Here is a 27,409-nt window from a genome sequence, read left to right as displayed (position 1 = left end):
ACGAAACCCTTAACAAACGATGGCCCGCCTGGAACAAATTACAATCGTATGTTGAGGGACCACTGTAATCTCAATTGGAAATTACACTATCTCTAATAAAATCACCAGTAGACTTTTTTCTTATGACTCTAGCACATCCCGTAAGCAGTGGGATAACAGGCCAGATCCATACGCAAGCCTAATGTCTCAGAAAGAAAAAGAATGGGTAATAAAGCTGCAGATGATCCAATTGCAGAGTGAAAACCCGCACCTTGATGACTACTATTACCAGGTACTGGATATATCTCATCTAAAGCCATTTCTGTAAGTCATTGCCCTACAATTTCAAACTACCTTTAATTTCGTTGTCTTTAATACAAGACCTATTATGAGAAACTGGAGAGAAAACTGGCTGAGGAAGAGATTCTAGGTGAACGCAAGAAAAAAGAGCCCCCCAAACTTGTTACACCTTACATTCAGAAAGCTGAAACCTATGAATCGGGTATGTTATGCTTAAAGATATTATTCAGCTTAGAAAATCTATCGTCAAATCTACTATTGGGGAAAGGAAGGGTGGTGTCCTCTATTCAAAGTCCAATAAATCCAAAGCCCCGGGTAAAATACCCCTAAAATATAACTTTTAATGATATAGCTAAAAAATGTCCCCCAAGGTGAAGATTAAAACTGGCACATGACAGGATGATATGCTATCAACCGTAAATGCAGAGAACTCTAATACTGATAATTAGCGGTCCTGCAGTCTACTGCAATTAACACCTGTCTGTGTCTTTAAAATTTGCACAACATGCCAACCTCTACATGTTTTGCCGTAGACTTGGCTACAATATACCTCTTGAGAATGCTGTTGTAACAGCAAAACGTGTACAGGTACTGCAAAAGGCAAAAACAAGTTGTGGAGAGACTTAACCTAAAACAAGGTGTCTATCTTTTTGCCATGACTTTTAGTTGACAAAAAACCGAGATCCTTCTGGATGTGCACTATTACATCTCCAGCAGCTCCTTTTAGAAAATGAATGAAGCATCAGGACACACGCATGAGCGCTTATGTGAACTGGAGAAATCTTAATGGTTAGGTTTTCCCTAGTTCGATGTATTACAATACTCTATCCTTGGTCTTCATGTTGAATCGCATCCTCTGGTCATCTTGTGATGTACTGGCCGTGATCTCCTGAGTCTTCCAGGCTTTAGAGGGGTACTCCGCTGCCCCAGCATTTGGAACATTTTGGCAGGGGCCGTGATGTCACAACAATGCCCCTCGTGATGCCACGCCCCCTCCCATAGACCCGCATTGAGGGGGTGTGGTGTGACTTCACAAGGGGCGTAACTGACATCACGACGCCCGCACCCAGCGTTCTAAATGAACGCCGCGTGCTGCACAGAGATCGCGGGGGGGTCCCAGCTGCTGGACCCCCACGATCAGACATCTTATTCCCTATCCTTTGGATCGGGTATAAGATGTATAGGGTCGGAGTACCCCTTTTTAAGTGATTATTTCCTAGTAGAGTGGTTTAGGAGAAATGAAGCACCATGAAAACTAAACGTGCCTTGAAGTTTGCATAAACATAACTATAGTGTGAATGTCATAGTAGTAACAATTGGGTAAAAAAGCTCAACTATCTAAACCTAGGCCCAATAAAACATGGAGCATTAACACAAGGAGAATTTATCAATAGTTTTAATGAAAAGTTGTTTTAAATGTTTGAGCAATGGTGTGTGTGTGTGTGTGTGTGTGTGTTTTTTAATATATATGATAGTTTCCTGGTGTCTAGCATTGATAGAGCCCCCCCCCCCCTCCCCTATTAACTATACAGTTCTTAGCATGGCTGTTTTTTGCTAACTTGAGGGGTTACCAGATGTCACTAGGACACTACAATGATTATACCTTTTTTAGAATGTATACCTTTCTATGCTTATTTCCTTACCTCTGAACTCTCATCTAGTGGTTCATATTGAAGGCTCATTGGGACAAGTTGCTGTTTCCACCTGTTATAGCCCCAGAAGAGCAATAGATGCCATCTCCCATGTCCTGCCTGATGAAGTAAGTACATTCCATGTAGCTTTTCTTAGTATTCTGCATTAGGTCTTCAGAACTGCAGTAATAGCAAACTAAATATAATAAGCAAAAGCTGATAAAACTGAAGATAAAGGAAATTACTAGGAAGAAGTCTTAAGACTTGTACTGTCCCTGGAGATTTGTAGCACTTATAGAACTCGAGTGACTATTGGGAATAGTGAAATAGGTTACACACTAAACCAGCAAATTGATAAAGACTTATACATGGGAACATTGAAGAAAAAGTAGGCTAAGTTTTGGCTTCCTGGCAACCTTACTACTTTTTGCACCAAATCTTGAAGTTGTATGAGCTAAGGAAAAGGGGTCTGCTTTTTTTTGGTTCTAGAAGAACCGCCACGCTTGTCAATGTTGGATGAGCAAACCTTTTGCCGGCCCCGGTTTAAGCTTGTAATGGTCACTTACTTTGGGTGACAGGTGATCTTACTTATGCAGAAGTTGCCCATGCTAAAAGGGGAACCAAAGGAAGGCCTAAAGGGTTCTGTATGGTTAAGTGCTGGATAGGATTATAGTCTCAAACATTCCTTTTTATATCAATATTTTTTTCCCAAAAAAAAAATAGGATATGAAGGCTCTTGGATATCAACGATTGAGAGTTCTCAGACACATTGAAAAGGTTGGCAAGTATTTCTGTGCTCCTCATACTGTATGTAGTCTTTAATCCCCAAATGATAAAGAATATTCACCTTTTTTCTTAGCTTAGATATCTATCTATCTAAAATTTTATTATAGTGTGTGTGTAATTGTTAAAAAAAAAACTACATAGCAATGGGGTGGCTTGTTAAAAACAATTTGTAATGACATCCTTTACTTTACTGTATACTGAAAATTATAATTACGTGAGGTAAAATTGAAATTTTTTTTTTTTCCAATATTAGGAGAGGGTGTCTATTTTTATTCTGTACTGTATTTCTCGTTGTAGTAATTCCTCAGTTTGGTACGACTAGAGATAACCTAGTTAGTTTTCTTAAATGTTTTGCTACTTCACAACTTTTTTTTTTTTTTCATACTTCTGACTTTGCAAAGCTGCTGTAGAGGCTTTTTATTTATTTTTTATTTTTATTTTTTTTCCTTTGCGCCACAATTTTGAGATACCATTTTGGCTTTTTATTTTTTATTTATTTTTTTGTTTTGTGTAAGTACACACCCCAATAGAAGAGATGTTTTATACAATTTTGCTCTGTAGTTACATTAACATTATATTTTAATACTTTTAAATAGTACTTTTGTTTTACTGCATTTAACTGACTTCTAGGTTATATATTGATAAAGCCTAACTATGTCCAGGGTTGTTAAATTGAGTTAGATACCATCCACATGATGTGAGATAACTCTGACTTGTGGGGTGTCTGACCACTGGGACCTCTACTGATTTTGAGATCTGAGAAAATTGTCCCCTAAGTGAATTAAGTGGCAGCGCGCACACCCAGCCACCACTTCATTCACGGTCTATGGGGCTTCCAAACTTTGCCATGTTCAGTGACCAACCATGTATGGAAGCTCTATAGAAAGTCCATTTTCAAATGCCAATTTCATGAATTCTTACCATAGCACTTCTGTTTAAGAAATAAATGCAACTCATCTTATATTTCACATGTTTTAACTTCGCTAAATGCAAAGCAAAAATGCTGAAAAACTTATTGATTGTTTGTATATTTTTTGGCTTTTCTTTAAGCTGTTTGTGTTGCTGCTGGAGGTTGAGGAGATGGAGAGGAAAATGCCTCATATTCCTGAAGACCAACACATCAGATTTCAGCAGAAACAAAGCTACAAAGTGCAGAGGATCTACGAGGCGTTAAAGATCGGGCCCTGCTGCTGGGAGGAGTATGTGACACTTGTACTTGTAGAATTGGAATGAAGTATCTCTGAAGGGTCGAAGAGGGTTTCCCCGTTGAAGACAAACAGTACAATTCAATAGAGAAATTATTTCGGGAAAATAAAACTTAAGACCCGGGATGTGCTTTTAGGCTCTTAATTCATAGGCTGCTGGGGGTGGGTAAAAAAAATACTTGCCTAGCCCCCTCCCCTGCAGCTCCTGTTTGGATCTTTCCAGTCTTCACTCTTCTTCCTGCTTCCGATAGGTGTGCTTGATGCAGGACCTGCCCGCTCAGCCAATCGCTGGCAAAGGTGTGACAACACAGTGGATTTTTTTTTTCCTGCCTCAGCAAAATGTGAATTTTAGTAAAAGGCTAGATAACTGCTTAAAAAACTGGAGGGAGCGCAGTATCATTTTTAATTTTTTATAATGTATATATTTTTAATTAAATAAAATAAATCCCCTTTTTAACTTTACAATTGTAAAAACTGCCAGGAGCTTTTTTTTTTTTTTTTTGGGGGGGGGGGGGGGGGGGTTTGGGGGGTTGTTTGTGTGCCAAAATAGGACTGTATTATGGCAAGTAATTTAGAACATATTTAAACACTTTAATGTGCCAACTAAAAACTGTTCTGGCGTTTTGTTGTAAAGGGCTACAAAACTGTACAAAACAACTTCTTTTCCCCTACTCTACCCAAGGGAGTCTGAAGATGAGTTCCTGCAGATCTTGCAAGTTGGGAAGGGCACGAAGTTATTAGCCCGACTCCTTCCCTATCTGCACAGCGAACAGGCGGCAGAGATCCTTCTGACGGTGGTACAGCATTTATCATTTCTCATCAAAAATGATGCCACAGAAAAGGTAAGTGCCTGCGTGGAGGGGAGGAGTCAGTGTTGTTTACAATAGTACTATATTTTGCGTATTTGATGTTTTGATCAAATATAGATAACTGAATTTTTTTTTTTTTTTTTTTTACTCCTGGTATGTGATGTGACCAAAAGGGGCAAATTTTACAGTTTTATGTTTTTTTTTTTTATTTTTTTTTTATTTGGGTGTTTTATTTACAAAAAATAAATAAATAAATCATACAAACTTTCTTCATAGAGGGCCAAACAATAATGCCCCCATGGAGGCCCACACAGGAATAGTGCCCCCTACATTAATATTAATCACAGTTGTGAATTTATCTTCCTTGTGCCCCAAAGTGCTAGGTAGCCAGACCTGCACTGTAGGTAGGCAAGACCCCTTATAATTAGTAGACCCACCATATTGGCATTGAAGGTACATCCTTTTAATTGGGCAAGTAGGATTCCATAGTAGGTAGTTGGACCCCATATAAATACTTGAACCCCTATATTAGATGGTAGGTACACCCTTTGTGCCAAATACAATTACCATCTCTTCACCCAGAGGGTGAGTCATTACGTACGGCTTCTTAAAGATGTTGGGGTGGTTTTTGGGAACTTTTGCATCTTGCTTTTTCTAAAAAAAAAATAAAAAAAAAATGAGCCCAAAACTGGCACCAAATGCCTTTAAAAAAAATAAATAAATAAAAAACAGAAGTGAATAATATAATAACGAAAATTGTGCAAATGTTTTTAAAAAAAGAGGCGCAAGATCAATAATTTTACCCCCTCCCCCGTTTGTAGTCTCTTTCAGTTCTCTATGGGCCACTGACCTCTATAATCAATGGACTTCCATTTACTGAACTTATTCAAGTGATTCAAGAACTCACCAAGACTCTGCCGGAGAGACCTGACTTACCACTCACTCTGGCGTTTCAGAATCAGGTATTCATACAGGGGTAATACAGATTTGAGTTCAGAATTGCCATGCTCTGTATAGACAAAGAAAAAACATTCTCATTCTCAGTTTACATGTAGGTATGGGGACCATTCTGGTGAAAGATATTATTTTTATTTTTTTCTTGCCACTTTATGAAAGACCTTTAACTACTGCCAAAAAAAGTGCTTTTCATTGGGAAAAAGGGGCCAAATGTGAATTTACCAGACCGATACAAGTGATGTAAGTAAATGTGCATGCAAACTAAAGGAGGATCAGGTTTGCTCAACAGCCCGTAAATCAGTGGGAAGATAGATCCAGCTATGATGATGTTGTTGTTCCTTTGTATACCAATATTTGAGCTGGCCAATACTTAGCTAAAATTAGAGATGAGCGAACTTACAGTAAATTTGAATCATCACGAACTTCTCGGCTCGGCGGTTGCTGACTTTTCCTGCATAAATTAGTTCAGCTTTCCGGTGCTTCTGTGGGCTGGAAAAGGTGGATACAGTCCTAGGAAAGAGTCTCCTAGGACTGTATCCACCTTTTCCAGCCCACGGGAGCACCTGAAAGCTGAACTAATTTATGCAGGAAAAGTCAGCAACCGCCGAGCCGAGAAGTTCGTGACGAATCGAATTTACTGTAAGTTCGCTCATCTCTAGCTAAAATGTATAGACTGGTTTTACTGTATTCTATAACAGGCCTTGCCTCATCCTGGTCTAAATGGCCTATACACTGCCAGTGGTGGTCCAGAACAGAGGACACCTTCTATAACGTAATAGTTCTGGTTACTGTGTAACATTTTAAACATGATTAGTTGCAATATTGCATTTTTTGGCTGACATCTGCTTCCTTTGTATAATCAGCTGTTTGTTTTGGGTGTTGGAAGCCCACATTTATAAAAAAAAAAATATATATTTTTATAGAACTATACATTTTTATTTACTAAATGTGGGCTTCCATCACGCACCTCCTGGGTATGGATGGTAATGTGTCTCAAAAGTCCAAAAAAAAACAAATGTGTGTTTACTGGCTCATGTCACAGCAACTTTTCAGTTCCTTCTGGAACCATTTTTCAGGCATGCTTGAAAATGGTTCCTGAGAGGATCTGAAACGTTGCTGTGACATGAGCCAGTAAACACAAATTAGTTTTTTGGACTTTTGAGTGCTGCGCCATTGTTTCTATTTGGTTGAACTTTGGGTGGTACTGGGATGCTGGCACCACCTAATAGTAGGTCATTTTGAGTAGTGCTGCATTACTTTTTATATGTGCAAATATTGTTACATGTAGCATTCTGATACTACCAACACTTGTAAACTGATGTTCTTCTGTGTAGTTTGGGATCTCTCTCTTGTATGCATTACTGAGTCGTGGCGAGAGCCTGTTGTCTTCAGATACACCGATGGAGCCATGCATTGGAGACTTTGAAAAATGGTAATACTACTCGTACGCAAGGCTTCTTATTAAACAAGCAGTTATTGGTTAATTGCTACATGAAAAAATGTTATGGCTGACTGAATAAAGGGGTAGTCTAGATGGGACAACCACTTCAGTTTTTATGCCGTGGATCTAAAGTTTCAATGAATCTATTTTTTTTTTTTTTCCAGGACGGATACTGTGTTCCTAGTTGCAAAAGAACTCTCGCATGTCTCCAAATCCTCCATGGTGGAACCACTTTTCTTGCCTAGCAATCTGCTTTCCTTATTTTGCCGATACCTGGACAAACAGACAATTCACAAACTTGAGGACAAGATGGAGTAAGTTGGCAGACTTTTATCAATTGTATTTATTTTACTACTTTATCATTTTACTAAATTATTATTTATTTTTATTTTTCTTTTACCAACATGAGACATAATGCACTGGAGGAATCCAGAAGACTAACCAAAATAAAATAAAACCTACTATAAAAAGGATGTGGCAACACATTTTGCATAAAAAGCCCCTACACATTAAGGTTTCCTACAAAAAAAGGAAAATTGCTGAAAACAATGTGGCGTGCGGGGGTGCAATGTAGGGCAGATGTTAACCCCTTTTTGTCAACACCAGGGCACGGTTTCGCCTTAACCAACCGAAGGTAATACCGCTGGTCCTGGGCTAGGCACAGGGGCAATGAAGACACAGATGCCAAGTTACGGACAACGGTAGCTTTACTCGGGGTAGACAGATGATACAGTCTATGCAGTACAGCCAATATCCCAAGGAGGTGACCAGTGACACGGGGACCTCGCAGGCTTGTTGTTGGGACTTGAAGTATGTAGAGACACTTTAGTGCAGGCCATGGTGACTATATAGAAGACTTGACTAGACTGACTTGACAATTGACATGAAGATGACTTTGAGCTTACTGGAGCTGACTTTGTGGCTGCAGACTTTAGGCTTGAGGCCTCCAATGCTCTGGACACGTACACTGAGATGACTGCACTGGACCTCAGCAGGAGCAAGAATGCTGGAATAGAGATTGAAGCACCTCCCCTGGTTATGTAGGGGGGTGCTGTGCAAGGAGCCCATAGGTCACTTGGGGGGTCACTAGTGCCTCCTGGGTAACAATCACATGGTAACAGCTATTAAAGAAACGGTACATTTAATTATACAACTTATGTACATACAGGATAACACATAAAGGGGGCCCTGGGGACATGGAGAGACTCTGCCTGATAGGGCCGGAAAGTACAGGGACACACCATCCCATACTAAACCACTACAACAAGATGGTCTGAAAATAACCCAACACCACATTACACCAAATCCCTTCACTTCTGGACCTTTTTTTTTTTTTTTTTCCTTTTTAAATGGGCACGGTCAGATATAAAAATAGTTTTAATGTTGTACATCTTGGCAAAACTATATATATATATATATATATATATATATATATATATATATATATATATAATTATTATTTTTTTTTTTCTAATAGAAATCTTTAAAAAAAATATTTAATATTTTATTAAAGAAAACTGCCTTTTGAAAATCCCACCAGTAGGGTTCCCCATACCTCCTGGGACACTGAGTCCCACAGCAGCATCAGCTTGTCCAATGGTCATGGACAAAAGATGGCCGATGGACAAGGTTGCAGGAGGAACACAGCCTGCAGCAGCACTGCTGTAACAGTGTGACACTAACACTGTAACAAGTGATCTTCACTGTTGCTTCTAGGAGTTTCAAAGCTACAACTCCCAGCATGCCCACAGTCTTTGGCTGTCTGGGCATGCTGAGAGTTGTAGTTTTGCAACATCTGGAGGCCCACAGTTTGGAGACCACTGTGCAGTGGTCTCCAAACTGTGCTCTTCCAGATGTTGCAAAACTACAACTCTCAGCATGCCTGGACAGTCTCGGCATGTTGGGAGTTGTAGTTTTGCCACAACTGGAGGAGAACAGTTTGGAGACCACTGTGTAGTAGTGTCCAAACTGTAGCCCTCTAGATGCTGCAAAATTACAAATCAAAGCATACCGAGACTGTCCAGGTATGCTGGGAGTTGTAGTTTAGAAACAGCTGGATGTTTGCTGTCCCCCCATGTGAATGTACAGGGTACAGTCACACGGGCAGGGGTTTATAATGAGTTTCTCGCTGCAAGTTTGAGATGCAGAAAATTTACCACTGCAGCTCAAACTCCCAGTGGGAAACTCTGTGGACCCCCGCCCGTGTGAATGAACCCTAAAAACACTACATTACCCCTACACAAAATGAAAAGTAAAACACTACATATACATATACCCTACACAGTTAACTCCCCACCCCCATGAAAAAAGTTTCTTACAGCATGGTTTCCAAAACAGAGCCTCCAACTGTTGCAAAACTCCCAGCATTGCCGGAAAGCTATTGACTGTCAAGGCATGCTGGGAGTTTTGCAACAGCTGGAGGCACCCTGTTTGGAAAACACTGCCGTAGGGTAATTTTGGTTTCGGAGAAAAGTCAAATTTTTGCATCCGGGTCCATCCCATGCAAATCCCTAATTTAGGCCTCAGATGAGCATGGTGCTCTCTCACTTCGGAGCCCTGTTGTATTTTAAGGCAACAGTTTAGTGCCACATATGGGGTTATTCCGTACTCAAGAGAAATTACCGAACAAATTTTGGGGCTTTTTCTCCTTTTACCCCTTATGAAAAGGTAAAGTTGGGGTCTACTCCAGCATGTTGTAAAAAAAATATAAAATTTTTTCAATTAACATGCTGGTGTTGCCCCATACTTTTCATTTTCACAAGAGGTAAGAGGGAAAAAGACCTCCAAAATTTGTAACGCAACTTCTGAGTACGGAAATACCCCATATATGGATGTAAAATACTCTGCGGGCGCACAACAAGGCTCAGGAGTGAGAACGCACCATGTACATTTGAGGTGATTTGCGCAGGGGTACAGATAGTTACAGCAGTTCTGATATAAACGCAAAAAAACCTAAACTGCTGGTGTTATCCCAAATTTTTCATTTTCACAAAGGGTAATAGAAGAAATGGTGTTACAAATTATGGGGGGCTTTCTATTACCCCTTGTGAAAATGAAAAATTTGGGATAACACCAGCTTTTTTTTTTTTGCGTTTGTCAGAACTGCTGTAATCAGCCACCCCTGTGCAAATCACCTCAAATGTACATGGTGCTCTCACTCCTGAGCCTTGTTGTACGCCTGCAGAGCATTTTACATCCACATATGGGGTATTTTTTATATACTCAGAAGAAATGGGGTTACAAATTATGGGGGCTTTTTTTTTCTTCTTTCTTTTATATAAATACCCCATATATGGGTGTAAAGTGCTCTGCTGGCGCACTACAATGCTCGGAAGAGAAGGAGCGCCATTGGGCTTTTTGGAAAGAGAATGTCTGGAATTTAAGGCCATGTGCATTTACCAAAGCCCCCATGGTGCCAGAACAGTGGACCCCCTTACATGTGACCCAATTTTGGAAACTACACCCCTGCCATAATGTCACAAGGGGTACAGTGAGCATTTACACCCCACAGGTGTCTGACAGACTTTTTTTGAACAGTGGTCTGTGAAAATGAAAAATGTAATATTTAATTTGCACAGCCCACTGTTCCAAAGATCTGTCAAACGCCAGTGGAGTGTAAATGCTCACTGCACCCCTTATTACATTTTGTGAGGGGTGTAGATTCAAAAATGGGGTCACATGTGAGGGGGGGTCTACTGTTCTGGCACCATGGGGGCTTTGTAAATGCACATGGCCCCCGACTTCCATTTCAAATAAATTCTCTCTCCAAAAGCAGCAGAGCACTTGACATCCACATATGGGGTTAACATTTTTGGGAGGCTTTCTCCCATTTACCCCTTGTGAAAATGAAAGATTTGGGGTAACACCAGCATTTTAGTGAGAAAAAAATTTTATTTTTAAATTTTGAAATCCAACCTTAGTGGAAATCTGTCAAACACCTGTGGGGTGTAAAGTCTCACTATACCCCTTGTTACATTCCGTTGAGGGGTGTTGTTACCAAAATAGTGTGCCATGTGGGGCTTTTTTTGGCTGTTCTGGCACCATAGGGGCTTTCTAAACACGATATGCCCCCCCCCCCCCCGCCCCCCCAAAAAAAAATGTCAGCAAAATTCTCTCTTCAAAATTCCATTGTTGCTCCTTCGCTTCTGAGCCCTCTAGTGCACCCACAGAGCTTTAGGTTCACATATGAGGTATTTCCTTACTCGAGAGAAATTGGGTTTCTTCTACTTTTACCTCTTGTATAAATTCTAAAACTGGGTTAGGCTGGGTTCACACTACATTTTGTCCCATACGGGAGCGCATACGGCAGGGGGGAGCTAAAAGCTCGCGCTCCCGTATGTGACCGTATGCGCTCCCGTATGCCATTCATTTCAATGAGCCGACCGGAGTGAAACGTTCGGTCCGGTCGGCTCATTTTTGCGCCGTATGCGCTTTTACAACCGGACCTAAAACTGTGGTTGACCACGGTTTTAGGTCCGGTTGTAAAAGCGCATACGGCGCAAAAATGAGCCGACCGGACCAAACGTTTCACTCCGGTCGGCTCATTGAAATGAATGGCATACGGGAGCGCATACGGTCACATACGGGAGCGCGAGCTTTTAGCTCCCCCCTGCCGTATGCGCTCCCGTATGGGACAAAACGTAGTGTGAACCCAGCCTTACAAGAACATGCGAGTGTAAAAAATGAAGATTTTATATTTTCTCCTTCACTTGGCTGCTATTCCTGTGAAACACCTAAAGGGTTAACAAACTTTCTGAATAGTGCCATAGTTTTATCACTATTCCTTTGCACTAATTTAGGAAGATCTAAGTTATACACACCGTATTGGGGGAGATTCATCAAAATGTGTCCAGTGGAAAAGTTGAGTTGCCCATAGCAACCAATCAGATCGCTGCTTTCATTTTTGAAAGGGCCTCTGAAAAATGAAAGGAGCAATCTGGTTGCTATGGGCAACTCGGCAACTGTTCCTCTGGACAGGTATTAATCTTCCCCATTGTCTTTGGTAGAGTACAGGCAATCTCCAATCGTTTGTGTGTGTGTACGTACTGCATAAAATAGACATAAAAATTACATGTACTTGATACGGATTAGGTACTGGATAACTTGTTTGTTTTTTGTTTTTTTTTGTTTTTAAAGCAACAAAGGGTAAAGAGAATATTTTATATAGTTTCCATACATGAAATGTCAAAGGCTCAGCTTGTAGCAGACTCTGCAACAGGGCCCCATATGCCAATTTATAATACTGGTCTCTTTTTATGGGCATACAGAAAGCAGGTATCCCGGCTCAATCCCTGGACTGGATGTGGAGTGGGTGTGGACCTCACCCGGAGTAATCACGAAGAAAGAACTCCAGCTCAGCTCAGGAAGATACGGCTTTATTCACATCAACGAGGCAACAGGTAACGGGGAGGAAGTGACGCGTTTCGGCCAGGTGCTGGCCTTAGTCGTACAGACTAAGGCCAGCACTTGGCCGAAACGCGTCACTTCCTCCCTGTTACCTGTTGCCTCGTTGATGTGAATAAAGCCGTATCTTCCTGAGCTGGAGTTCTTCTTTCTTCGTGGTCTCTTTTTATGGCACATATGTGCTGTGGGCCCCCTTAGGCACCAGGGCCCCAGTAAACTGCTACCTCAATAGCTACGCCCCTGTGGAGTGTAACAAAATATACCGAAACAAATGGGTACAATCATTATAGTACTGTCTGCGTAAATTGGGTGTAAGAATTAGAAGACCTTATCAATGTCTTATGCTGTGCAACCCTCAATACCCTAAATGATATGCAAGAAATTAGTTAAGGACTGTGCAGAAGCTGTTTTGGATAACTAATAGTATATTTTAATTTCCAGATGTCCTACAGCACCCCCCTATGCAGCTGTGACTTCATGAAATGCTGAATCTGAAGCTGACAGATCAGCCCCTGCTTCACTTACCAAAAAAAAAAACGCGTATGGATCGGTGGAGCTTCCATTTTGGAAATTTAAATATTTAATCCTGTTTTAAAGGAAGTTTTTGTTTTTGTTTTTTCTGTCAAACTCTGACACGACTTTCCAACGTGAAGGAACCGGTGGTCAGAATGACCTGTTCCTTTTCTGTTTAGTGAGTTAAAAATAAAATGTATATTGTTGCTGTAAAGAGGGGGGTAAATATATAATGAATGTTTATTTATTTTTTTGTTTGTGTGAATTTTGCACAGCATTCGCTATGTACAGCACATGCAGAATAAACAGAGAAAGTCTAAAGGTGTCCAAAACTTATTTAATATATCAGAACATCAAAAGAGTACACATTTTATAATTCTCCCCGTTCACTGCCCCATCATGAGAAAGCACCCCCTGCCTTTATTTTATTTTTTCTACCTTTTTATTGCTCAGACTGGGAAGGGGCATTCACCAGCAGGCATGACATCATCTGAAGCCATACAGGGGGAGAACTTCCTCCCCCATTCTGCTATACACAGCCCAGAGCAGTTCAGTGTGAGATGAGCTATGATTGGCTAAGGCACTAGAACACAAGCAGGCTCAGCCTTAAGGTATTCTCAGTGGGGTGCTACCCCATGTACCATATTGGGCATCCAACAAAAAATAAAAAGTCCACTGTATAGTGCACACCCAGTATTTCATAGATAAATATCAATATCAATCTTTATTCAATATACAAAAAATACATGAACACATCTAATCAGACAGACCCCAATTAAAAACATTTAACAAACTCCTTCCAACAACAGGGAGAAGCCCATGGGACCTCTCCCAGGGCACCTGAATATTTGGAGTCTCCTATACTGTCTTATAAATATCGTAAACACATGAGTACATAGTAAACGCAATACACATATGAATTCCAGGACCAATATGTAAGGTTTAACTTTGCCCCAATAACGAGTCATTAGCAATAGTACGACCTGTCAGTCGGCAGTGCCCCATATACATATAGGGGTAAGGCACTGGAAAGCAAGAGAACCAGAGACAGTATACAATAATACAGTAGAATCTCCCAATAGCAGACACTCACGGGAAAGAAGTGGGAAATTTTGATAGATGTCCTCTATGGGGGGGGGGGGGGGGGGGTTGGGGGATGGGGCTCAAATCTCTCTAAATGTCTGAATACTTTCCTGTACTCACTCCAGAGTGAAATTACCCATAAAACATGATTAAAAGCAATATTACAATAGAATCTCCCAGTGATGTTTAATCACACCTTATCACCCCATTTTATCCCCCCTTTATACCTTATGCCACCTAATGTCTTTTGCCAAATTATCCCCCTTACCCCCACCCCCTTTGCCTCATCATGTCCCCTTGACCACCCCCCCCCTTGTGCAATTTGATTCCCCCATTATTACCCTCTGTATAAATTCATCAAACCCCCCCCCCCCCCAATCTTGATGAAGGGGAATGAAACAGCACGGGGGGATCAAGAGGAAATTATGTTGTACAGGGGGAGAAAAAGGGGGGGGGGGGGGGATGATTTGACACGGGGAATAAAGTGGCATGGGGGGGGGGGGGAGATCAGGGAAGGAGGGGATGAGTGAATGAAGCAGATGCCCTCCTGAACCCCACATGTTCAGTCACCTGTGGGTGACTTCCTCAGGGGTGTTACAGTTTGATCACTGTGTGGTGATCAGGAGGAAGAGCAATGGTGACTGGGGTGTTGCGAAGATAGTGTAGGGCCTATTGGTTTTAACCCTTAAATGTCGTGATGCCAGGGTGTGGTTTCCTCAATGTAGTAATCCTACCACCAACCGTCCCACAAATGGCAAGGAGAAATAACAATGTCCACAGCAGATTTTATGAAGTAAACTTGAAGTAACTTTTCTGTATATTGTGGTAAGCTGTAGGGGTGTTGCATTAACCCTTGATTGTCGTGACGCCAGGGTGTGGGCTTCCTCTATGTATTTGTCCTACTACCACCTGTCCCAGGAATGATAGGGAGGAATAAAGGATTGTCCACAGCAGAGGTTGTAGTAAACAAAGAACGAACTTTACTGCAGATTTTATGAAAGTGCAGATAAGTCTTTTGATAAGACCGTAATACAGGCTCCTCACAGGTTTGCCGGGACTCTGTAATGAAATGAGGTTTGACTTTGCTGTCCACTATGCCACTGAATTTAGGGGTAGTTTTAGGTTCAGTAGTCAAGCAGGATTTGTAGGTTTTTGAGCTGGATTAACGCACGATTTAGAAGTGGAAGGCTTCAGGCCTAGCTTGTCTTGAAGCTGTAATAACAGATGTGCTTTCTTTCATATCCAGGATACAAGAGATGTTACTGCTTTTGAGTTCAGCAGGAAGAGAGCTGTTGCTTGCTTTGCAACCAGGAACTTAGAGAGCAATTTAGTGGCAGCAGCCCCTTTATAGATGAAGGGGGCAGGATCAAAGCTCATTAGTTTGGCAAACCGGTCAGTCCTGACCTAAAGCATTATGGGCATATGACATGACCCATCACATGACCCAAAGGTCCTTGAACTGTAGCATAGCACAATTATCAACAGTCACATGACCTAAGGTCCTGTACATAACACTATGACAAAATATATTAAATATATACTTTTTTGGATAGCATTATGAGGCAACTAGAGGTTAACCCACCAGGAGAGCCCCGAAAGCATGGAGGAACTCTGACTGTCGGGACTTACGACAAAGGTACGGGATTAAGTCCAGTACCGGGACACCACAAAATTTTATGCAACGGCATGGAACATAACAGTCTGAGAGCGAGAACTGTGGTACAAGTTCCTCACAGGTTTGCTGGGACTCTGGAATCAATGAGCTTGGATGCTAGCCACTGTGCTACTATTTAGGTGATTTGAGTTTCTAGTAGTTACACAGGATTCAGTAGTTTGATCTTTGAGTAACTCAAGTTTAGTGGCTGCAGATTCCTAGGCTTGGCTTGAATTGATGCTGATGAGATATGTGCTTTAAGTGCCAGGAACAAGTGAATAAGAGAGCGAATCTAGTGGCTGCAGCCCCTTATATATTAAGGGGGTGGGACAAAGCTCATTGGTCAGCAGAACCTGTTAGTCCTGACCCAGAGAACTCTGGGTATCACATGACCCAAAGGTCTTTAAACCATAATACAACTTAATTAAAGGCACGTGACCTCTAAGGTCCTATACAGAGGTATTCTTATAACATCTTATATATTTATACATCAAATACCAATTGTATGAGGTGACTAGGGGTTGGCCCTACAGGAGAGCCCCATTGACATGGAGGGACTCTGGCTGAGGGGACTTTAGACAAAGGGACAGGACCAGGACCAGGTCCTGTACTGGGACACCACAAACCCCCTTACTTAAAACAAGTTGTTCCCGACGTAGGTCCCCAAAGACCAGAGGGACGAAATGACCATAAGGCCAGACACAGTCCTGGGCATAATTGAAAATGTCCTTGATCAGGCTGTAGATAAACAAGATAGAATCCTTGTACATAGTGAGATGTCCATACAAGCTCTAAAATTGATATACAACCAGGATGGTTGGGGATTGGATCACAAACAGGATAGTATGGATTTGGCTTTTTATGCTCTTGGTATCACCATTTTACTGTACTTTATTATGCACATGTTGACTATGCAGGAAATTTAATAACATGTGATGGACATATGTATATCTTCTTTTGACTGACAAATAGACTAATACACGACTAGAAGTACCGTATATACTCGAGTATAGGCCGAGTTTTTCAGCACGATTTTTCGTGCTGAAAACACCCCCCTCGGCTTATACTCGAGTGAACTCCCCCACCCGCAGTGGTCTTCAACCTGCGGACCTCCAGAGGTTTCAAAACTACAACTCCCAGCAAGCCCGGGCAGCCATCGGCTGTCCGGGCTTGCTGGGAGTTGTAGTTTTGAAACCTCCGGAGGTCCGCAGGTTGAAGACCACTGCGGCCTTCAACATCATCCAGCCCCCTCTCACCCCCTTTAGTTCTGAGTACTCACCTCCGCTCGGCGCTGGTCCGGTCCTGCAGGGCTGTCCGGTAAGGAGGTGGTCCGGTGAGGAGGTGGTCCGGGCTGCTATCTTCACCGGGGAGGCCTCTTCTAAGCGCTTCGGGCCCGGCCTCAGAATAGTCACGTTGCCTTGACAACGACGCAGATACGTCGTTGTCAAGGCAACGGCTCTATTCCGGGCCGGAAGCGCGGAGAAGAGGCGCCCCCGGTGAAGATAGCAGCCCGGACCACCTCCTCACCGGACCACCTCCTTACCGGACAGCCCTGCAGGACCGGACCAGCGCCGAGCAGAGGTGAGTACTCAGAACTAAAGGGGGTGAGAGGGGGGCTGGATGATGTTGAAGGCCGCAGTGGTCTTCAACCTGCGGACCTCCGGAGGTTTCAAAACTACAACTCCCAGCAAGCCCGGACAGCCGATGGCTGCCCGGGCTTGCTGGGAGTTGTAGTTTTGAAACCTCTGGAGGTCCGCATGTTGAAGGCCGCAGTGGTCTTCAACCTGCGGACCTCCGGAGGTTTCAAAACTACAACTCCCAGCAAGCCCGGACAGCCGATGGCTGCCCGGGCTTGCTGGGAGTTGTAGTTTTGAAACCTCTGGAGGTCCGCATGTTGAAGGCCGCAGTGGTCTTCAACCTGCGGACCTCCGGAGGTTTCAAAACTACAACTCCCAGCAAGCCCGGACAGCCGATGGCTGCCCGGGCTTGCTGGGAGTTGTAGTTTTGAAACCTCTGGAGGTCCGCATGTTGAAGGCCGCAGTGGTCTTCAACCTGCGGACCTCCGGAGGTTTCAAAACTACAACTCCCAGCAAGCCCGGACAGCCGATGGCTGCCCGGGCTTGCTGGGAGTTGTAGTTTTGAAACCTCTGGAGGTCCGCAGGTTGAAGACCACTGAGGGCGAATGATGAGAAGAGGATGATGAAGGGGGGGGGGTGTGGGGATGATGAAGGGGGGTGGGGATGATGAAGGGGGGGGGTGTGGGATGATTACAAGGGGATGATGAAGGGGGGATGTGTGGGATGATAAGGGGATGTGTGGGATGATGACAAGGGGATGATGAAGGGGGGATGTGTGGGATGATGACAAGGGGATGATGAAGGGGGGATGTGTGGGATAAGGGGATGTGTGGGATGATGACAAGGGGATGATGAAGGGGGATGTGTGGGATAAGGGGATGTGTGGGATGATGACAAGGGGATGATGAAGGGGGGATGTGTGGGATGATGACAAGGGGATGATGAAGGGGGGATGTGTGGGATGATAAGGGGATGTGTGGGATGATGACAAGGGGATGATGAAGGGGGGATGTGTGGGATGATAAGGGGATGTGTGGGATGATGACAAGGGGATGATGAAGGGGGGATGTGTGGGATGATGACAAGGGGATGATGAGGATGTTAATGACGGGTCTGGATGATGACAGGGGGGGATGAGGTATTTCCCACCCTAGGCTTATACTCGAGTCAATAACTTTTCCTGGGATTTTGGGTTGAAATTAGGGGTCTCGGCTTATACTCGGGTCGGCTTATACTCGAGTATATACGGTATGTATAATGACAGTGATGCTACTACATTCTTTTTTTTAATTTTTTTTTTATAACATTCCTTTTTATTCGAAATTTTTAACATATACAAAAGCATACATCAAACGTAGAATGAAAGGTATAACATTTTGCATATAGTGCAATCAAATAGTGATATAACAATAAAAATAGGAAAAACATACACAAGTTTTGAGTAGATATTAGAAGATCTAGGAAATGCAGTTATCATTTTACAAAATAACAGACAGTAATCACATAGGCATAAGCACATCAGGTTCCACCAGGATCTCCATTCATCCCATTCCAATAGATCAAATTTGAATAGTGTTATGAGGGCCTTGCAACCATACGTGCCATCTAGCCATGAACTCGTACTCTTTGTCACAAGCCGAAGCCACCTTGTACTCGTGCCAACCGTTAAGATTAACCCTAGATATAATTTCCTTCATAGAATGATTATTGTTAAAAACTGGAGCTCACCCCAAATACCGACTAACTACAATAAGTATGTGTAAGAGGACAGATCTCTGGAAAGAAGAGTATTGGTCTATGTCTATATTTCTACATTCTTTAACAGATCTCACTATTTTTATTTTTTTTTATTGTTGTTGAAATATACAAACTATTATACCACTCACTTTTCCTAGAGTTATACCCTTGTATTGTGGTGTCCCGATACTGGACTTGGTCCCGTACCTTTGTCGTAAGTCACCACAGTCTGAGTTCCTCCATGCTTTCGGGGCTCTCCTGGTGGGTTAACCCCTAGTCGCCTCATAATGCTATCCAAAAATGTATATATTGAATATATTTTGGCATAGTGTAATGTACAGGACCTTAGGTCATGTGACCGTTGATAATTGTGCTATGCCAAGATTCAAGGACTGACAGATTTTTATCACGATAGTCCCGATCAGCCCGACTGAGCTTCCGGGAAGCATTTGCTTTCATTTTCAACGCGGCGATCAACTTTGATCGCGGCGTCTGAAGGGTTAATAGCATGCAGCACAACAATCGGTGCCGCACGCTATTAGCCCAGGGTCCCGGCTATGAATTGCAGCCGGGACCGACCCGGTGTGATGGGGGTCGTTTTAAACACTGGGACCGGGGGCAGGGCGTACAGGTACGACCTGCACCCTTAAGAGGTTATAGGTAACGTGCCTTTAACCACTTAAGGACCTAGGGCGTATGGATACGCCTTGACGTCCTGGTACTTAAAGACCCAGGGCGTATCCATACGCCCGTGGGAATTTCGTTCCCGGGCCGGGGTGACTGCTGATATCAATCAGCAGGCACCCCGTGCAAATGCCCAGGGGGGGGGGGGGGGTCATCGGACCCCCCCCCATCGGCGATCGGCGCAAATCGCAAGTGAATTCACACTTGCGATTTGCGCCGATTCCGGGTCATACGGGTCTATTGTGACCCGGAATAGAAGGGGGATCGCGGTTGTCTAAGACACCCACGATCCCCCTGTAGGCATAGGAGTGAGGTGGCAGGGGTGCCACCCCTCCTATCCATGCTATTGGTCTGCTATTGATCGTCAGAGGCGATGACCAATAGAAGACCGGGGGCGGGGGGGTTAACTTTCGTTTTCCCCGTCCTGCCCACCCATAATAGGCGGAGCAGAACGGCGATCTGAAGGCGCCGACGTCCACTTACCCGTCCGGAGGCTGCGGCGACGTTGATCGGCAGGCGGCGTCACGTGCGTCTGAAGAGGACAGCTGCCGGGATCCTACGGAAGCCGGTAAGTAGATCTGGAGGGCTGCAGTCTGAGACCGTGGTCTCTAACTGTAGCCCTCCAGATGTTGCAAAACTACAACTCCCAGCATGCCCAGACAGCTGTTTGGGCATGCTGGAATATGTAGTTCTCAACAGCTGGAGGGCTGCAGTTTGAGACCACTATACAGTGGTCTCTAAACTAAATCCCTCCAGATGTTGCAAAACTACAACTCCTAGCATGCCCACATAGCTGTTTGTTGTCTGGGCATGCTGGGAGTTGTAGTTTTGCAACATCTGGAGAGCTACAGTTTTTAGACCACTGCACAGTTCTCTCCAAACTGTGGACCTCCAGATGTTGAGAGAACTGTGCAGTGGTCTAAAAACTGTAGCTCTCCAGATGTTGCAAAACTGCAATTCCCAGCATGCCCAGAAAGCAAACAGCTGTCTCGGCATGCTGGGTGTTGTAGTTGGGTACCTCCAGCTGTTGCATAACCACATCTCCCAGCATGCTCTTCGGTGATTAGTACATGCTGGGAGTTGTAGTTTTGCAACAGCTGGAGGCACACTGGTTGGAAAATATTGAGTTAGGTAACAGAACCTAACTGAAGGTTTTCAACCAGTGTGCCTCCAGCTGTTGCAAAAATACAACTCCCAGCATGCACGGTCTGTCAGTACATGCTGGGAGTTGTAGTTTTGAAACAGCTGGAGGTTTGCCCCCCCCCCCCCCCCCCCCATGTGAACGTACAGGGTACATTCACATAGGCGGGTTTACAGTAAATTTTCTGCTTAAAGGTTGGGCTGCGGCAAATTTTTCCCTGCATCGCAAACTCCTAGCGGGAAATTCACTGTAACCCGCCAGTGTGAATGTACCCTAAAAACACTACACTACACTACCACATAATAAAGGGTAAAACTCTACATATACACCCCTTACACTGTCTCCCTCCAATAAACAAACGTCTTGTACGCCAGGGTTACATAGTTACATAGTTAGTATGGTTGAAAAAAGACATACGTCCATCAAGTCCAACCAGGGGATTGAAGGGAAGGATGTAAGGGGATAAGGGAAAGGGATGTAGTTTTATAATTCTGCATAAGCATTAATGTTATTGTTCCAGGAATGTATCTAACCCTGCTTTAAAGCTGTTAATTGTTCCTGCTGTGACCAGTTCCTGAGGTAGACCGTTCCATAAATTCACAGTCCTCATGGTAAAGAAGGCGTGTCGCCCCTTTAGACTAAACCTTTTCTTCTCCAGACGGAGGGAGTGCCCCTTCGTCCTTTGGGGGGGTTTAACCTGGAACAGTTTTTCTCCATATTTTTTGTATGGGCCATTTATATACTTATATACGTTTATCATATCCCCCCTTAAACGTCTCTTCTCAAGACTAAACAATTGTAACTCCTTTAATCGCTCCTCATAGCTAAGATGTTCCATGCCCCATATTAGTTTAGTCGCGCGTCTCTGCACCCTTTCCAACTCCGCAGTGTCCCTTTTATCAACAGGCGACCAAAACTGAACAGCATATTCCAGGTGAGGCCGTACCAATGCTTTATAAAGGGGGAGTATTATGTCCCTGCCCCTCGAGTCCATGCCTCTTTTTATACATGACAATATCCTGCCGGCTTTGGAAGCAGCAGCCTGACATTGCATGCTATTTTGTAGTCTGTGATCTACAAGTACACCCAGATCCTTCTCTACCAGTGACTCTGCCAGTTTAATCCCCCCTAAGACATACGACGCATGCAGGTTATTAGTACCCAGATGTATAACTTTACATTTATCCACATTGAACCTCATTTGCCAAGTGGATGCCCAGACACTTAGTCTATCCAAGTCATCTTGTAACTTATGCACATCCTCTATAGACTGTACCGTGCTACAAAGCTCGGTGTCATCTGCAAAGATAGAAACAGAGCTGTTAATACCATCCTCTATATCATTGATAAATAAATTAAACAGCAGCGGGCCCAGTACTGAACCTTGGGGTACACCAATAATAACCGGGGACCAATCAGAGTACGAATCATTGACCACCACTCTCTGGGTACGATCCATGAGCCAGTGTTCAATCCAGTTACAAACTAAAGTTTCCAAGCCCAAGGACCTTAACTTACCTGTCAGATGTCTGTGAGGGACAGTATCAAACGCTTTGGCAAAATCCAGGAACACTATATCCACAGCCATTCCTCTGTCAAGGCTTCTACTCACCTCTTCATAAAAGCAAATTAGATTGGTTTGACAACTTCTATCCTTAGTAAACCCATGCTGGCTATCACTTATAATACAATTATCCCCTATGTATTCCTGTATGTAATCCCTTATAAGTCCTTCAAACAATTTACCCACAATGCACGTTAGACTTACCGGTCTATAATTGCCTGGCGAAGACCTAGAGCCCTTCTTGAAGATTGGTACCACATTAGCCTTGCGCCAGTCCCTTGGCACAATACCAGACACCAGAGAATCTCTAAATATCATGAACAAGGGTACAGATATTACTGAACTTACCTCTCTAAGAACTCTTGGGTGTAGTCCATCCGGCCCTGGAGATTTGCTTACATTTACTTTACTTAACTTACCTTGTACCATCTCTACATTAAGCCAGTTCAATACATTATATGATGTGTTACCAGCACTGACCTGGCCAATGTCAGCTCCTTCTTCCATAGTATATACAGAACTAAAGAACCCATTCAGTAGCTCCGCCTTCTCTTGATCGCCCGTGACAACCTCCCCATTATCATTATTAAGGGGTCCTACATGCTCTGTCCTTGGTTTTTTTGCATTTATATATCTAAAAAAATATTTAGGATTAGTTTTGCTTTCTTCGGCCACCTGTCTCTCATTTTGAATTTTTGCTGTTTTTATTACATTTTTACAGATTTTATTAAGCTCCTTGTACTGTTTAAATGTTATAGCTGACCCATCAGATTTGTATTTTTTGAAGGCAATTTTTTTGTTGTTTATTGCTCTTTTAACCATTTGTCAGCCATGTAGGATTTAGTTTTAATCGTTTATATTTGTTCCCCTTTGGTATATATTTAGCTGTATAGTTATTTAGAGTTGATTTAAAGATGTCCCATTTACCTTCTGTATCAGTATTTGAGAACCCCTCCCCCCAGTCTATGTCCTGTAGTGCAGCCCTCAACCCAGGGAAGTTTGCCTTTTTAAAGTTATATGTTTTTGCTTTCCCCGTCTGTCTTTGTTTTCTACATTTTAAGTCAAAAGTAACTATATTGTGGTCGCTATTACCAAGGTTTTCCCGCACAGTTACATTACCAACCAGCTCTGCGTTGTTGGAAATGATCAGATCCAACAAGGCATCACTTCTTGTTGGGTCCTCCACAAACTGGCCCATAAAATTATCCTGCAATAAATTTAGGAATTTTCTCCCCTTTGTAGTTTTAGCCAACCCCGGACCCCAATCTATATCTGGATAGTTAAAATCTCCCATTATTACCACTGTACCTGCCCGGGCGGCCCTCTCTATTTGTTTATACAGCCGACCTTCTATCTCTTCAGTGATATTAGGGGGTCTGTAGATTACACCAAATATTATTTTTTCAGTATTTCCCTCCTTTTGTAATTCTACCCACAGTGATTCCACCTCCTCAGAATCATCACACACTATGGCATCGTTCACACTCACTTTCATACCACTTCTTACATACAGACAGACTCCACCACCTTTTCTGTTCATTCTATCCTTGCGAAACAATGTAAACCCCTGCAGATTAACAGCCCAGTCATGTGAGGAGTCCAGCCATGTCTCAGTGACCCCAACTATATCAATATGTTCCTCCAGTATCAAGGCCTCAAGCTCCCCCATTTTATTTGCTAGGCTTCTGGCATTTGTGAACATACACTTTACATTTCCATTAAGTTTTACACATATAGTCTCACTAATGGGATTAGTAGGGTTTCCAAAATGGAGTCTCTAGCTGTTGTAAAACAACAACTCCCAGCATTTCTGGACAGCCACTGACTGTCCAGGCATGCCGGGAGTTTAGCAACAGCTGGAGGCACCCTGTTTGGGAATCACTGGCGTAGAATACCCCTATGTCCACCCCTATGCAATCCCTAATTTAGTCCTCAATTGCGCATGGTGCTCTTACTTCGAAGCCCTGTCGTATTTCAAGGAAACAGTTTAGGGCCATATAGGGGGTATCGCTGTACTCGGGAGAAATTGCACTACATATTTTGGGGGTCTTTTTTTCCTTTTTACCGCTTGTGAAAAGGAAATGTTGGGGGCTACACCAGCCTGTTAGTGTAAAATTTTTAATTTTTTTTACACTAACATGCTGGTGTTGCCCCATACTTTTTATTTCCACAAGCTGTAAAAGGACCCCCAAAATATGTAACGCAATTTCTCCTGAGTATGGAACTACCCCAGATGTGGGCGTAAAATGCTCTGTGGGCATACAAGTCTCAGGAGTGAGAGCGCACCATGTACATTTGAGGCCTAAATTGGTGATTTGCACAGGGGTGGCTGATTTTACAGCGGTTCTGACAAACGCAAAAAAATATAAATACCCACATGTGAGCCCATTTTGGAAACTACACCCCTCACTGAACGTGACAAGGGGTATAGTGAGCCTGAACACCCCACAGGTGTTTGACGAATTTTCATTAAAGTTGGATGGGAAAATGAGAAATTATATTTTTTCACTAAAATGCTGGTGTTACCCTAAATTTTTCATTTTCACAAGGGAAAATAGGAAAAAAGACCCCCCAAATTTGTAACCCCATCTCTTCTGAGTAAGAAAATACCCCATATGTGAATTTAAAGTGCGCTGCGGGCGAACTACAATGCTCAGAAGAGAAGGAGTGCCATTGGGATTTTGTAGAGAAAATTTGTCCGGAATTGAAGGCCACATGTGTTTACAAAGCCCCCATAGTGCCAGAACAATGGACCCCTGACACATGTGACCCCATTTTGGAAACTACACCCCTCACGTAATGTAATAAGGGGTATATTGAGAATTTACGCCCCACAGGTGTCTGACAGATTTTTGGAACAGTGGTCCGTAAAAATGAAAAATTAAATTTTTCATTTGCACAGCCCACTGTTCCAAAGATCTGTGGGGTGTAAATACTCACTGCACCCCTTATTAAAGTCTGTGAGGGGTGTAGTTTCCAAAATGGGGTCACAGGTGGGGGGTCCACTGTTCTGGTACCACGGGGGGCTTTGTAAACGCACATGGCCCCTAACTACCATTCCAAACTAATTCTCTTTCCAAAAGCTCAATGGCGCTCCTCCTCTTCTGAGCATTGTAGTTCACCAGCAGAGCATTTTACGTCCTAACATGGGGTATTTCCATACTCAGAAGAAATGGGGTTACAAATTTTGGGGGTCATTTTCTCCTATTACCCCTTGTAAAAATGTAAAATTTAGGGGAAAAACTGCATTTTAGTAAAAAAAAAAAAAAAAAATTTAAAAAAAATTTCATTTACACATCCAACTTTAACGAAAAGTCGTCAAACACCTGTGGGGTGTTAAGGCTCAGTGGACTCCTTGTTACGTTCCTTGAGGGGTGTAGTGTCCAAAATAGTATGCCATGTGGTTTTGTTTTTTTGCTGTTTTGGCACCACAGGGGCTTCCTAAATGCGACATACCCCCAAAAAACCATTTCAGCTAAAGTTGCTTTCTAAAAGCCAAATGTGACTCCTTCTCTTCTGAGCATTGTAGTTCGCCCGCAAAGCATTTTACGTCCTAACATGGGGTATTTCCATACTCAGAAGAGATGGGGTTACAAATTTGAGGGGGCATTTTCTCCCATTACCCTTTGTAAAAATGGTAAATTTTGGGGAAAAACTGCACTTTAGTGAAAAAAATTTTTTTTTTCCGTTTACACATCCGCCTTTAACGAAAAGTCGTCAAACACCTGTGGGGTGTTAAGGCTCACTGGACGCCTTGTTATGTGCCTTGAGGGGTCTAGTTTCCAAAATGGTATGCCATGTTGGGGTTTTCTGCTGTTCTGGCACCATAGGGGCTTCCTAAATGTGACATGCCTCCCAAAAACCATTTCAGCAAAATTCCCTCTCCAAAATCCCATTGTCGCTCCTTCCCTTCTGAACCTTCTAGTGCACCCGCTGAACACTTGACATACACATATGAGGTATTTCCAAACTGGAGAGAAATTGGGTTACAAATTTTGGGGGGATTTTTCATCTATTATCCCTTGTAAAAATTCAAAAACTGGGTCTACAAGAACATGCGAGTGTAAAAAAGGAAGATTTTGAATTTTCTCCTTCACTTTGCTGCTATTCCTGTGAAACACCTAAAGGGTTAACACACTTACTGAATGTCATTTTGAATACTTTGAGGGGTGTAGTTTTTATAATGGGGTCATTTGTGGGGTATTTCTAATATGAAGGCACTTCAAAACTGAACTGGTCCCTGAAAGATTCCGATTTTGAAAATTTTGTGAAAAATTGGAAAATTGCTGCTGAACTTTGAAGCCCTCTGATGTCTTCCAAAAGTAAAAACATGTCCACTTTATGATGCAAACATAAAGTAGACATATTGTATATGTGAATCAATGTATAATTTATTTGGAATATCCATTTTCCTTACAAGCAGTGAGCTTCAAAGTAAAAAAAAATGCTAAATTTTAAATTTTTTCATCAAATTTGGGAATTTTTCACCAAGAAATGATGCAAGTATCGACAAAATTTTACCACTAACATAAAGTAGAATATGTCACGAAAAAACAATCTCTGAATCAGAATGAAAGGTAAAAGCATCCCAGTGTAATTAGTGCTTGAAGTGACAGTGGTCAGATGTTCAAAAAATGGCCGGGTCCTTAAGGTATATTTGGGCTGGGTCCTTAAGGGGTTAATTAAATTGTATTAGGGTTTAAGGACCTTTGGGTCATGTGATACCTAGAGTTCACTGGGTCAGGACTGACAGGTTCTGCTGACCAATCTGCTTTGTCCCACCCCCTTAATGTATAAGGGGCTGCTACCACTAGATTTTCTCTTTTCACTCTCTTAAGAAAGCACATCTCATAACTTCAGCATCAATTCAAGCTAGGCCTGAAGCTTAATACCCAGCTACAAAACCGTGAGTTATCCAAGCTCAATCTACTGAATCCTGTGTGAC

The 27,409-nt window shown here is 42.8% G+C and overlaps 1 protein-coding gene across 5 annotated transcripts in view; it reads left to right on the top strand.

Moving 5' to 3' along the window:
- PATL2 (PAT1 homolog 2) overlaps window positions 1–13,336 on the top strand; it is a 37,419-nt gene extending 24,083 nt beyond the window's left edge. For all 5 annotated transcript variants that reach the window (XM_056560886.1, XM_056560887.1, XM_056560889.1 and 2 more), the window contains 10 exons: window positions 133–271; window positions 361–481; window positions 1,941–2,038; window positions 2,634–2,687; window positions 3,747–3,895; window positions 4,584–4,743; window positions 5,532–5,672; window positions 7,002–7,099; window positions 7,273–7,422; window positions 12,953–13,336. In XM_056560886.1, coding sequence (XP_056416861.1) covers window positions 133–271; window positions 361–481; window positions 1,941–2,038; window positions 2,634–2,687; window positions 3,747–3,895; window positions 4,584–4,743; window positions 5,532–5,672; window positions 7,002–7,099; window positions 7,273–7,422; window positions 12,953–12,992 — 1,150 coding nt within the window. In that variant the 3' untranslated portion in view covers window positions 12,993–13,336. The remainder of the gene's footprint in view (window positions 1–132; window positions 272–360; window positions 482–1,940; window positions 2,039–2,633; window positions 2,688–3,746; window positions 3,896–4,583; window positions 4,744–5,531; window positions 5,673–7,001; window positions 7,100–7,272; window positions 7,423–12,952) is intronic.
- The last annotated feature ends 14,073 nt before the right edge of the window (window positions 13,337–27,409 follow it).

Source organism: Hyla sarda, chromosome 2 (genome assembly GCF_029499605.1).
Source record: "Hyla sarda isolate aHylSar1 chromosome 2, aHylSar1.hap1, whole genome shotgun sequence".
Lineage (NCBI taxonomy): Eukaryota > Metazoa > Chordata > Amphibia > Anura > Hylidae > Hyla > Hyla sarda.
The sequence above is the reverse complement of the archived record's forward strand: the minus strand, read 5'-3'. Positions and strand labels throughout refer to the sequence as shown.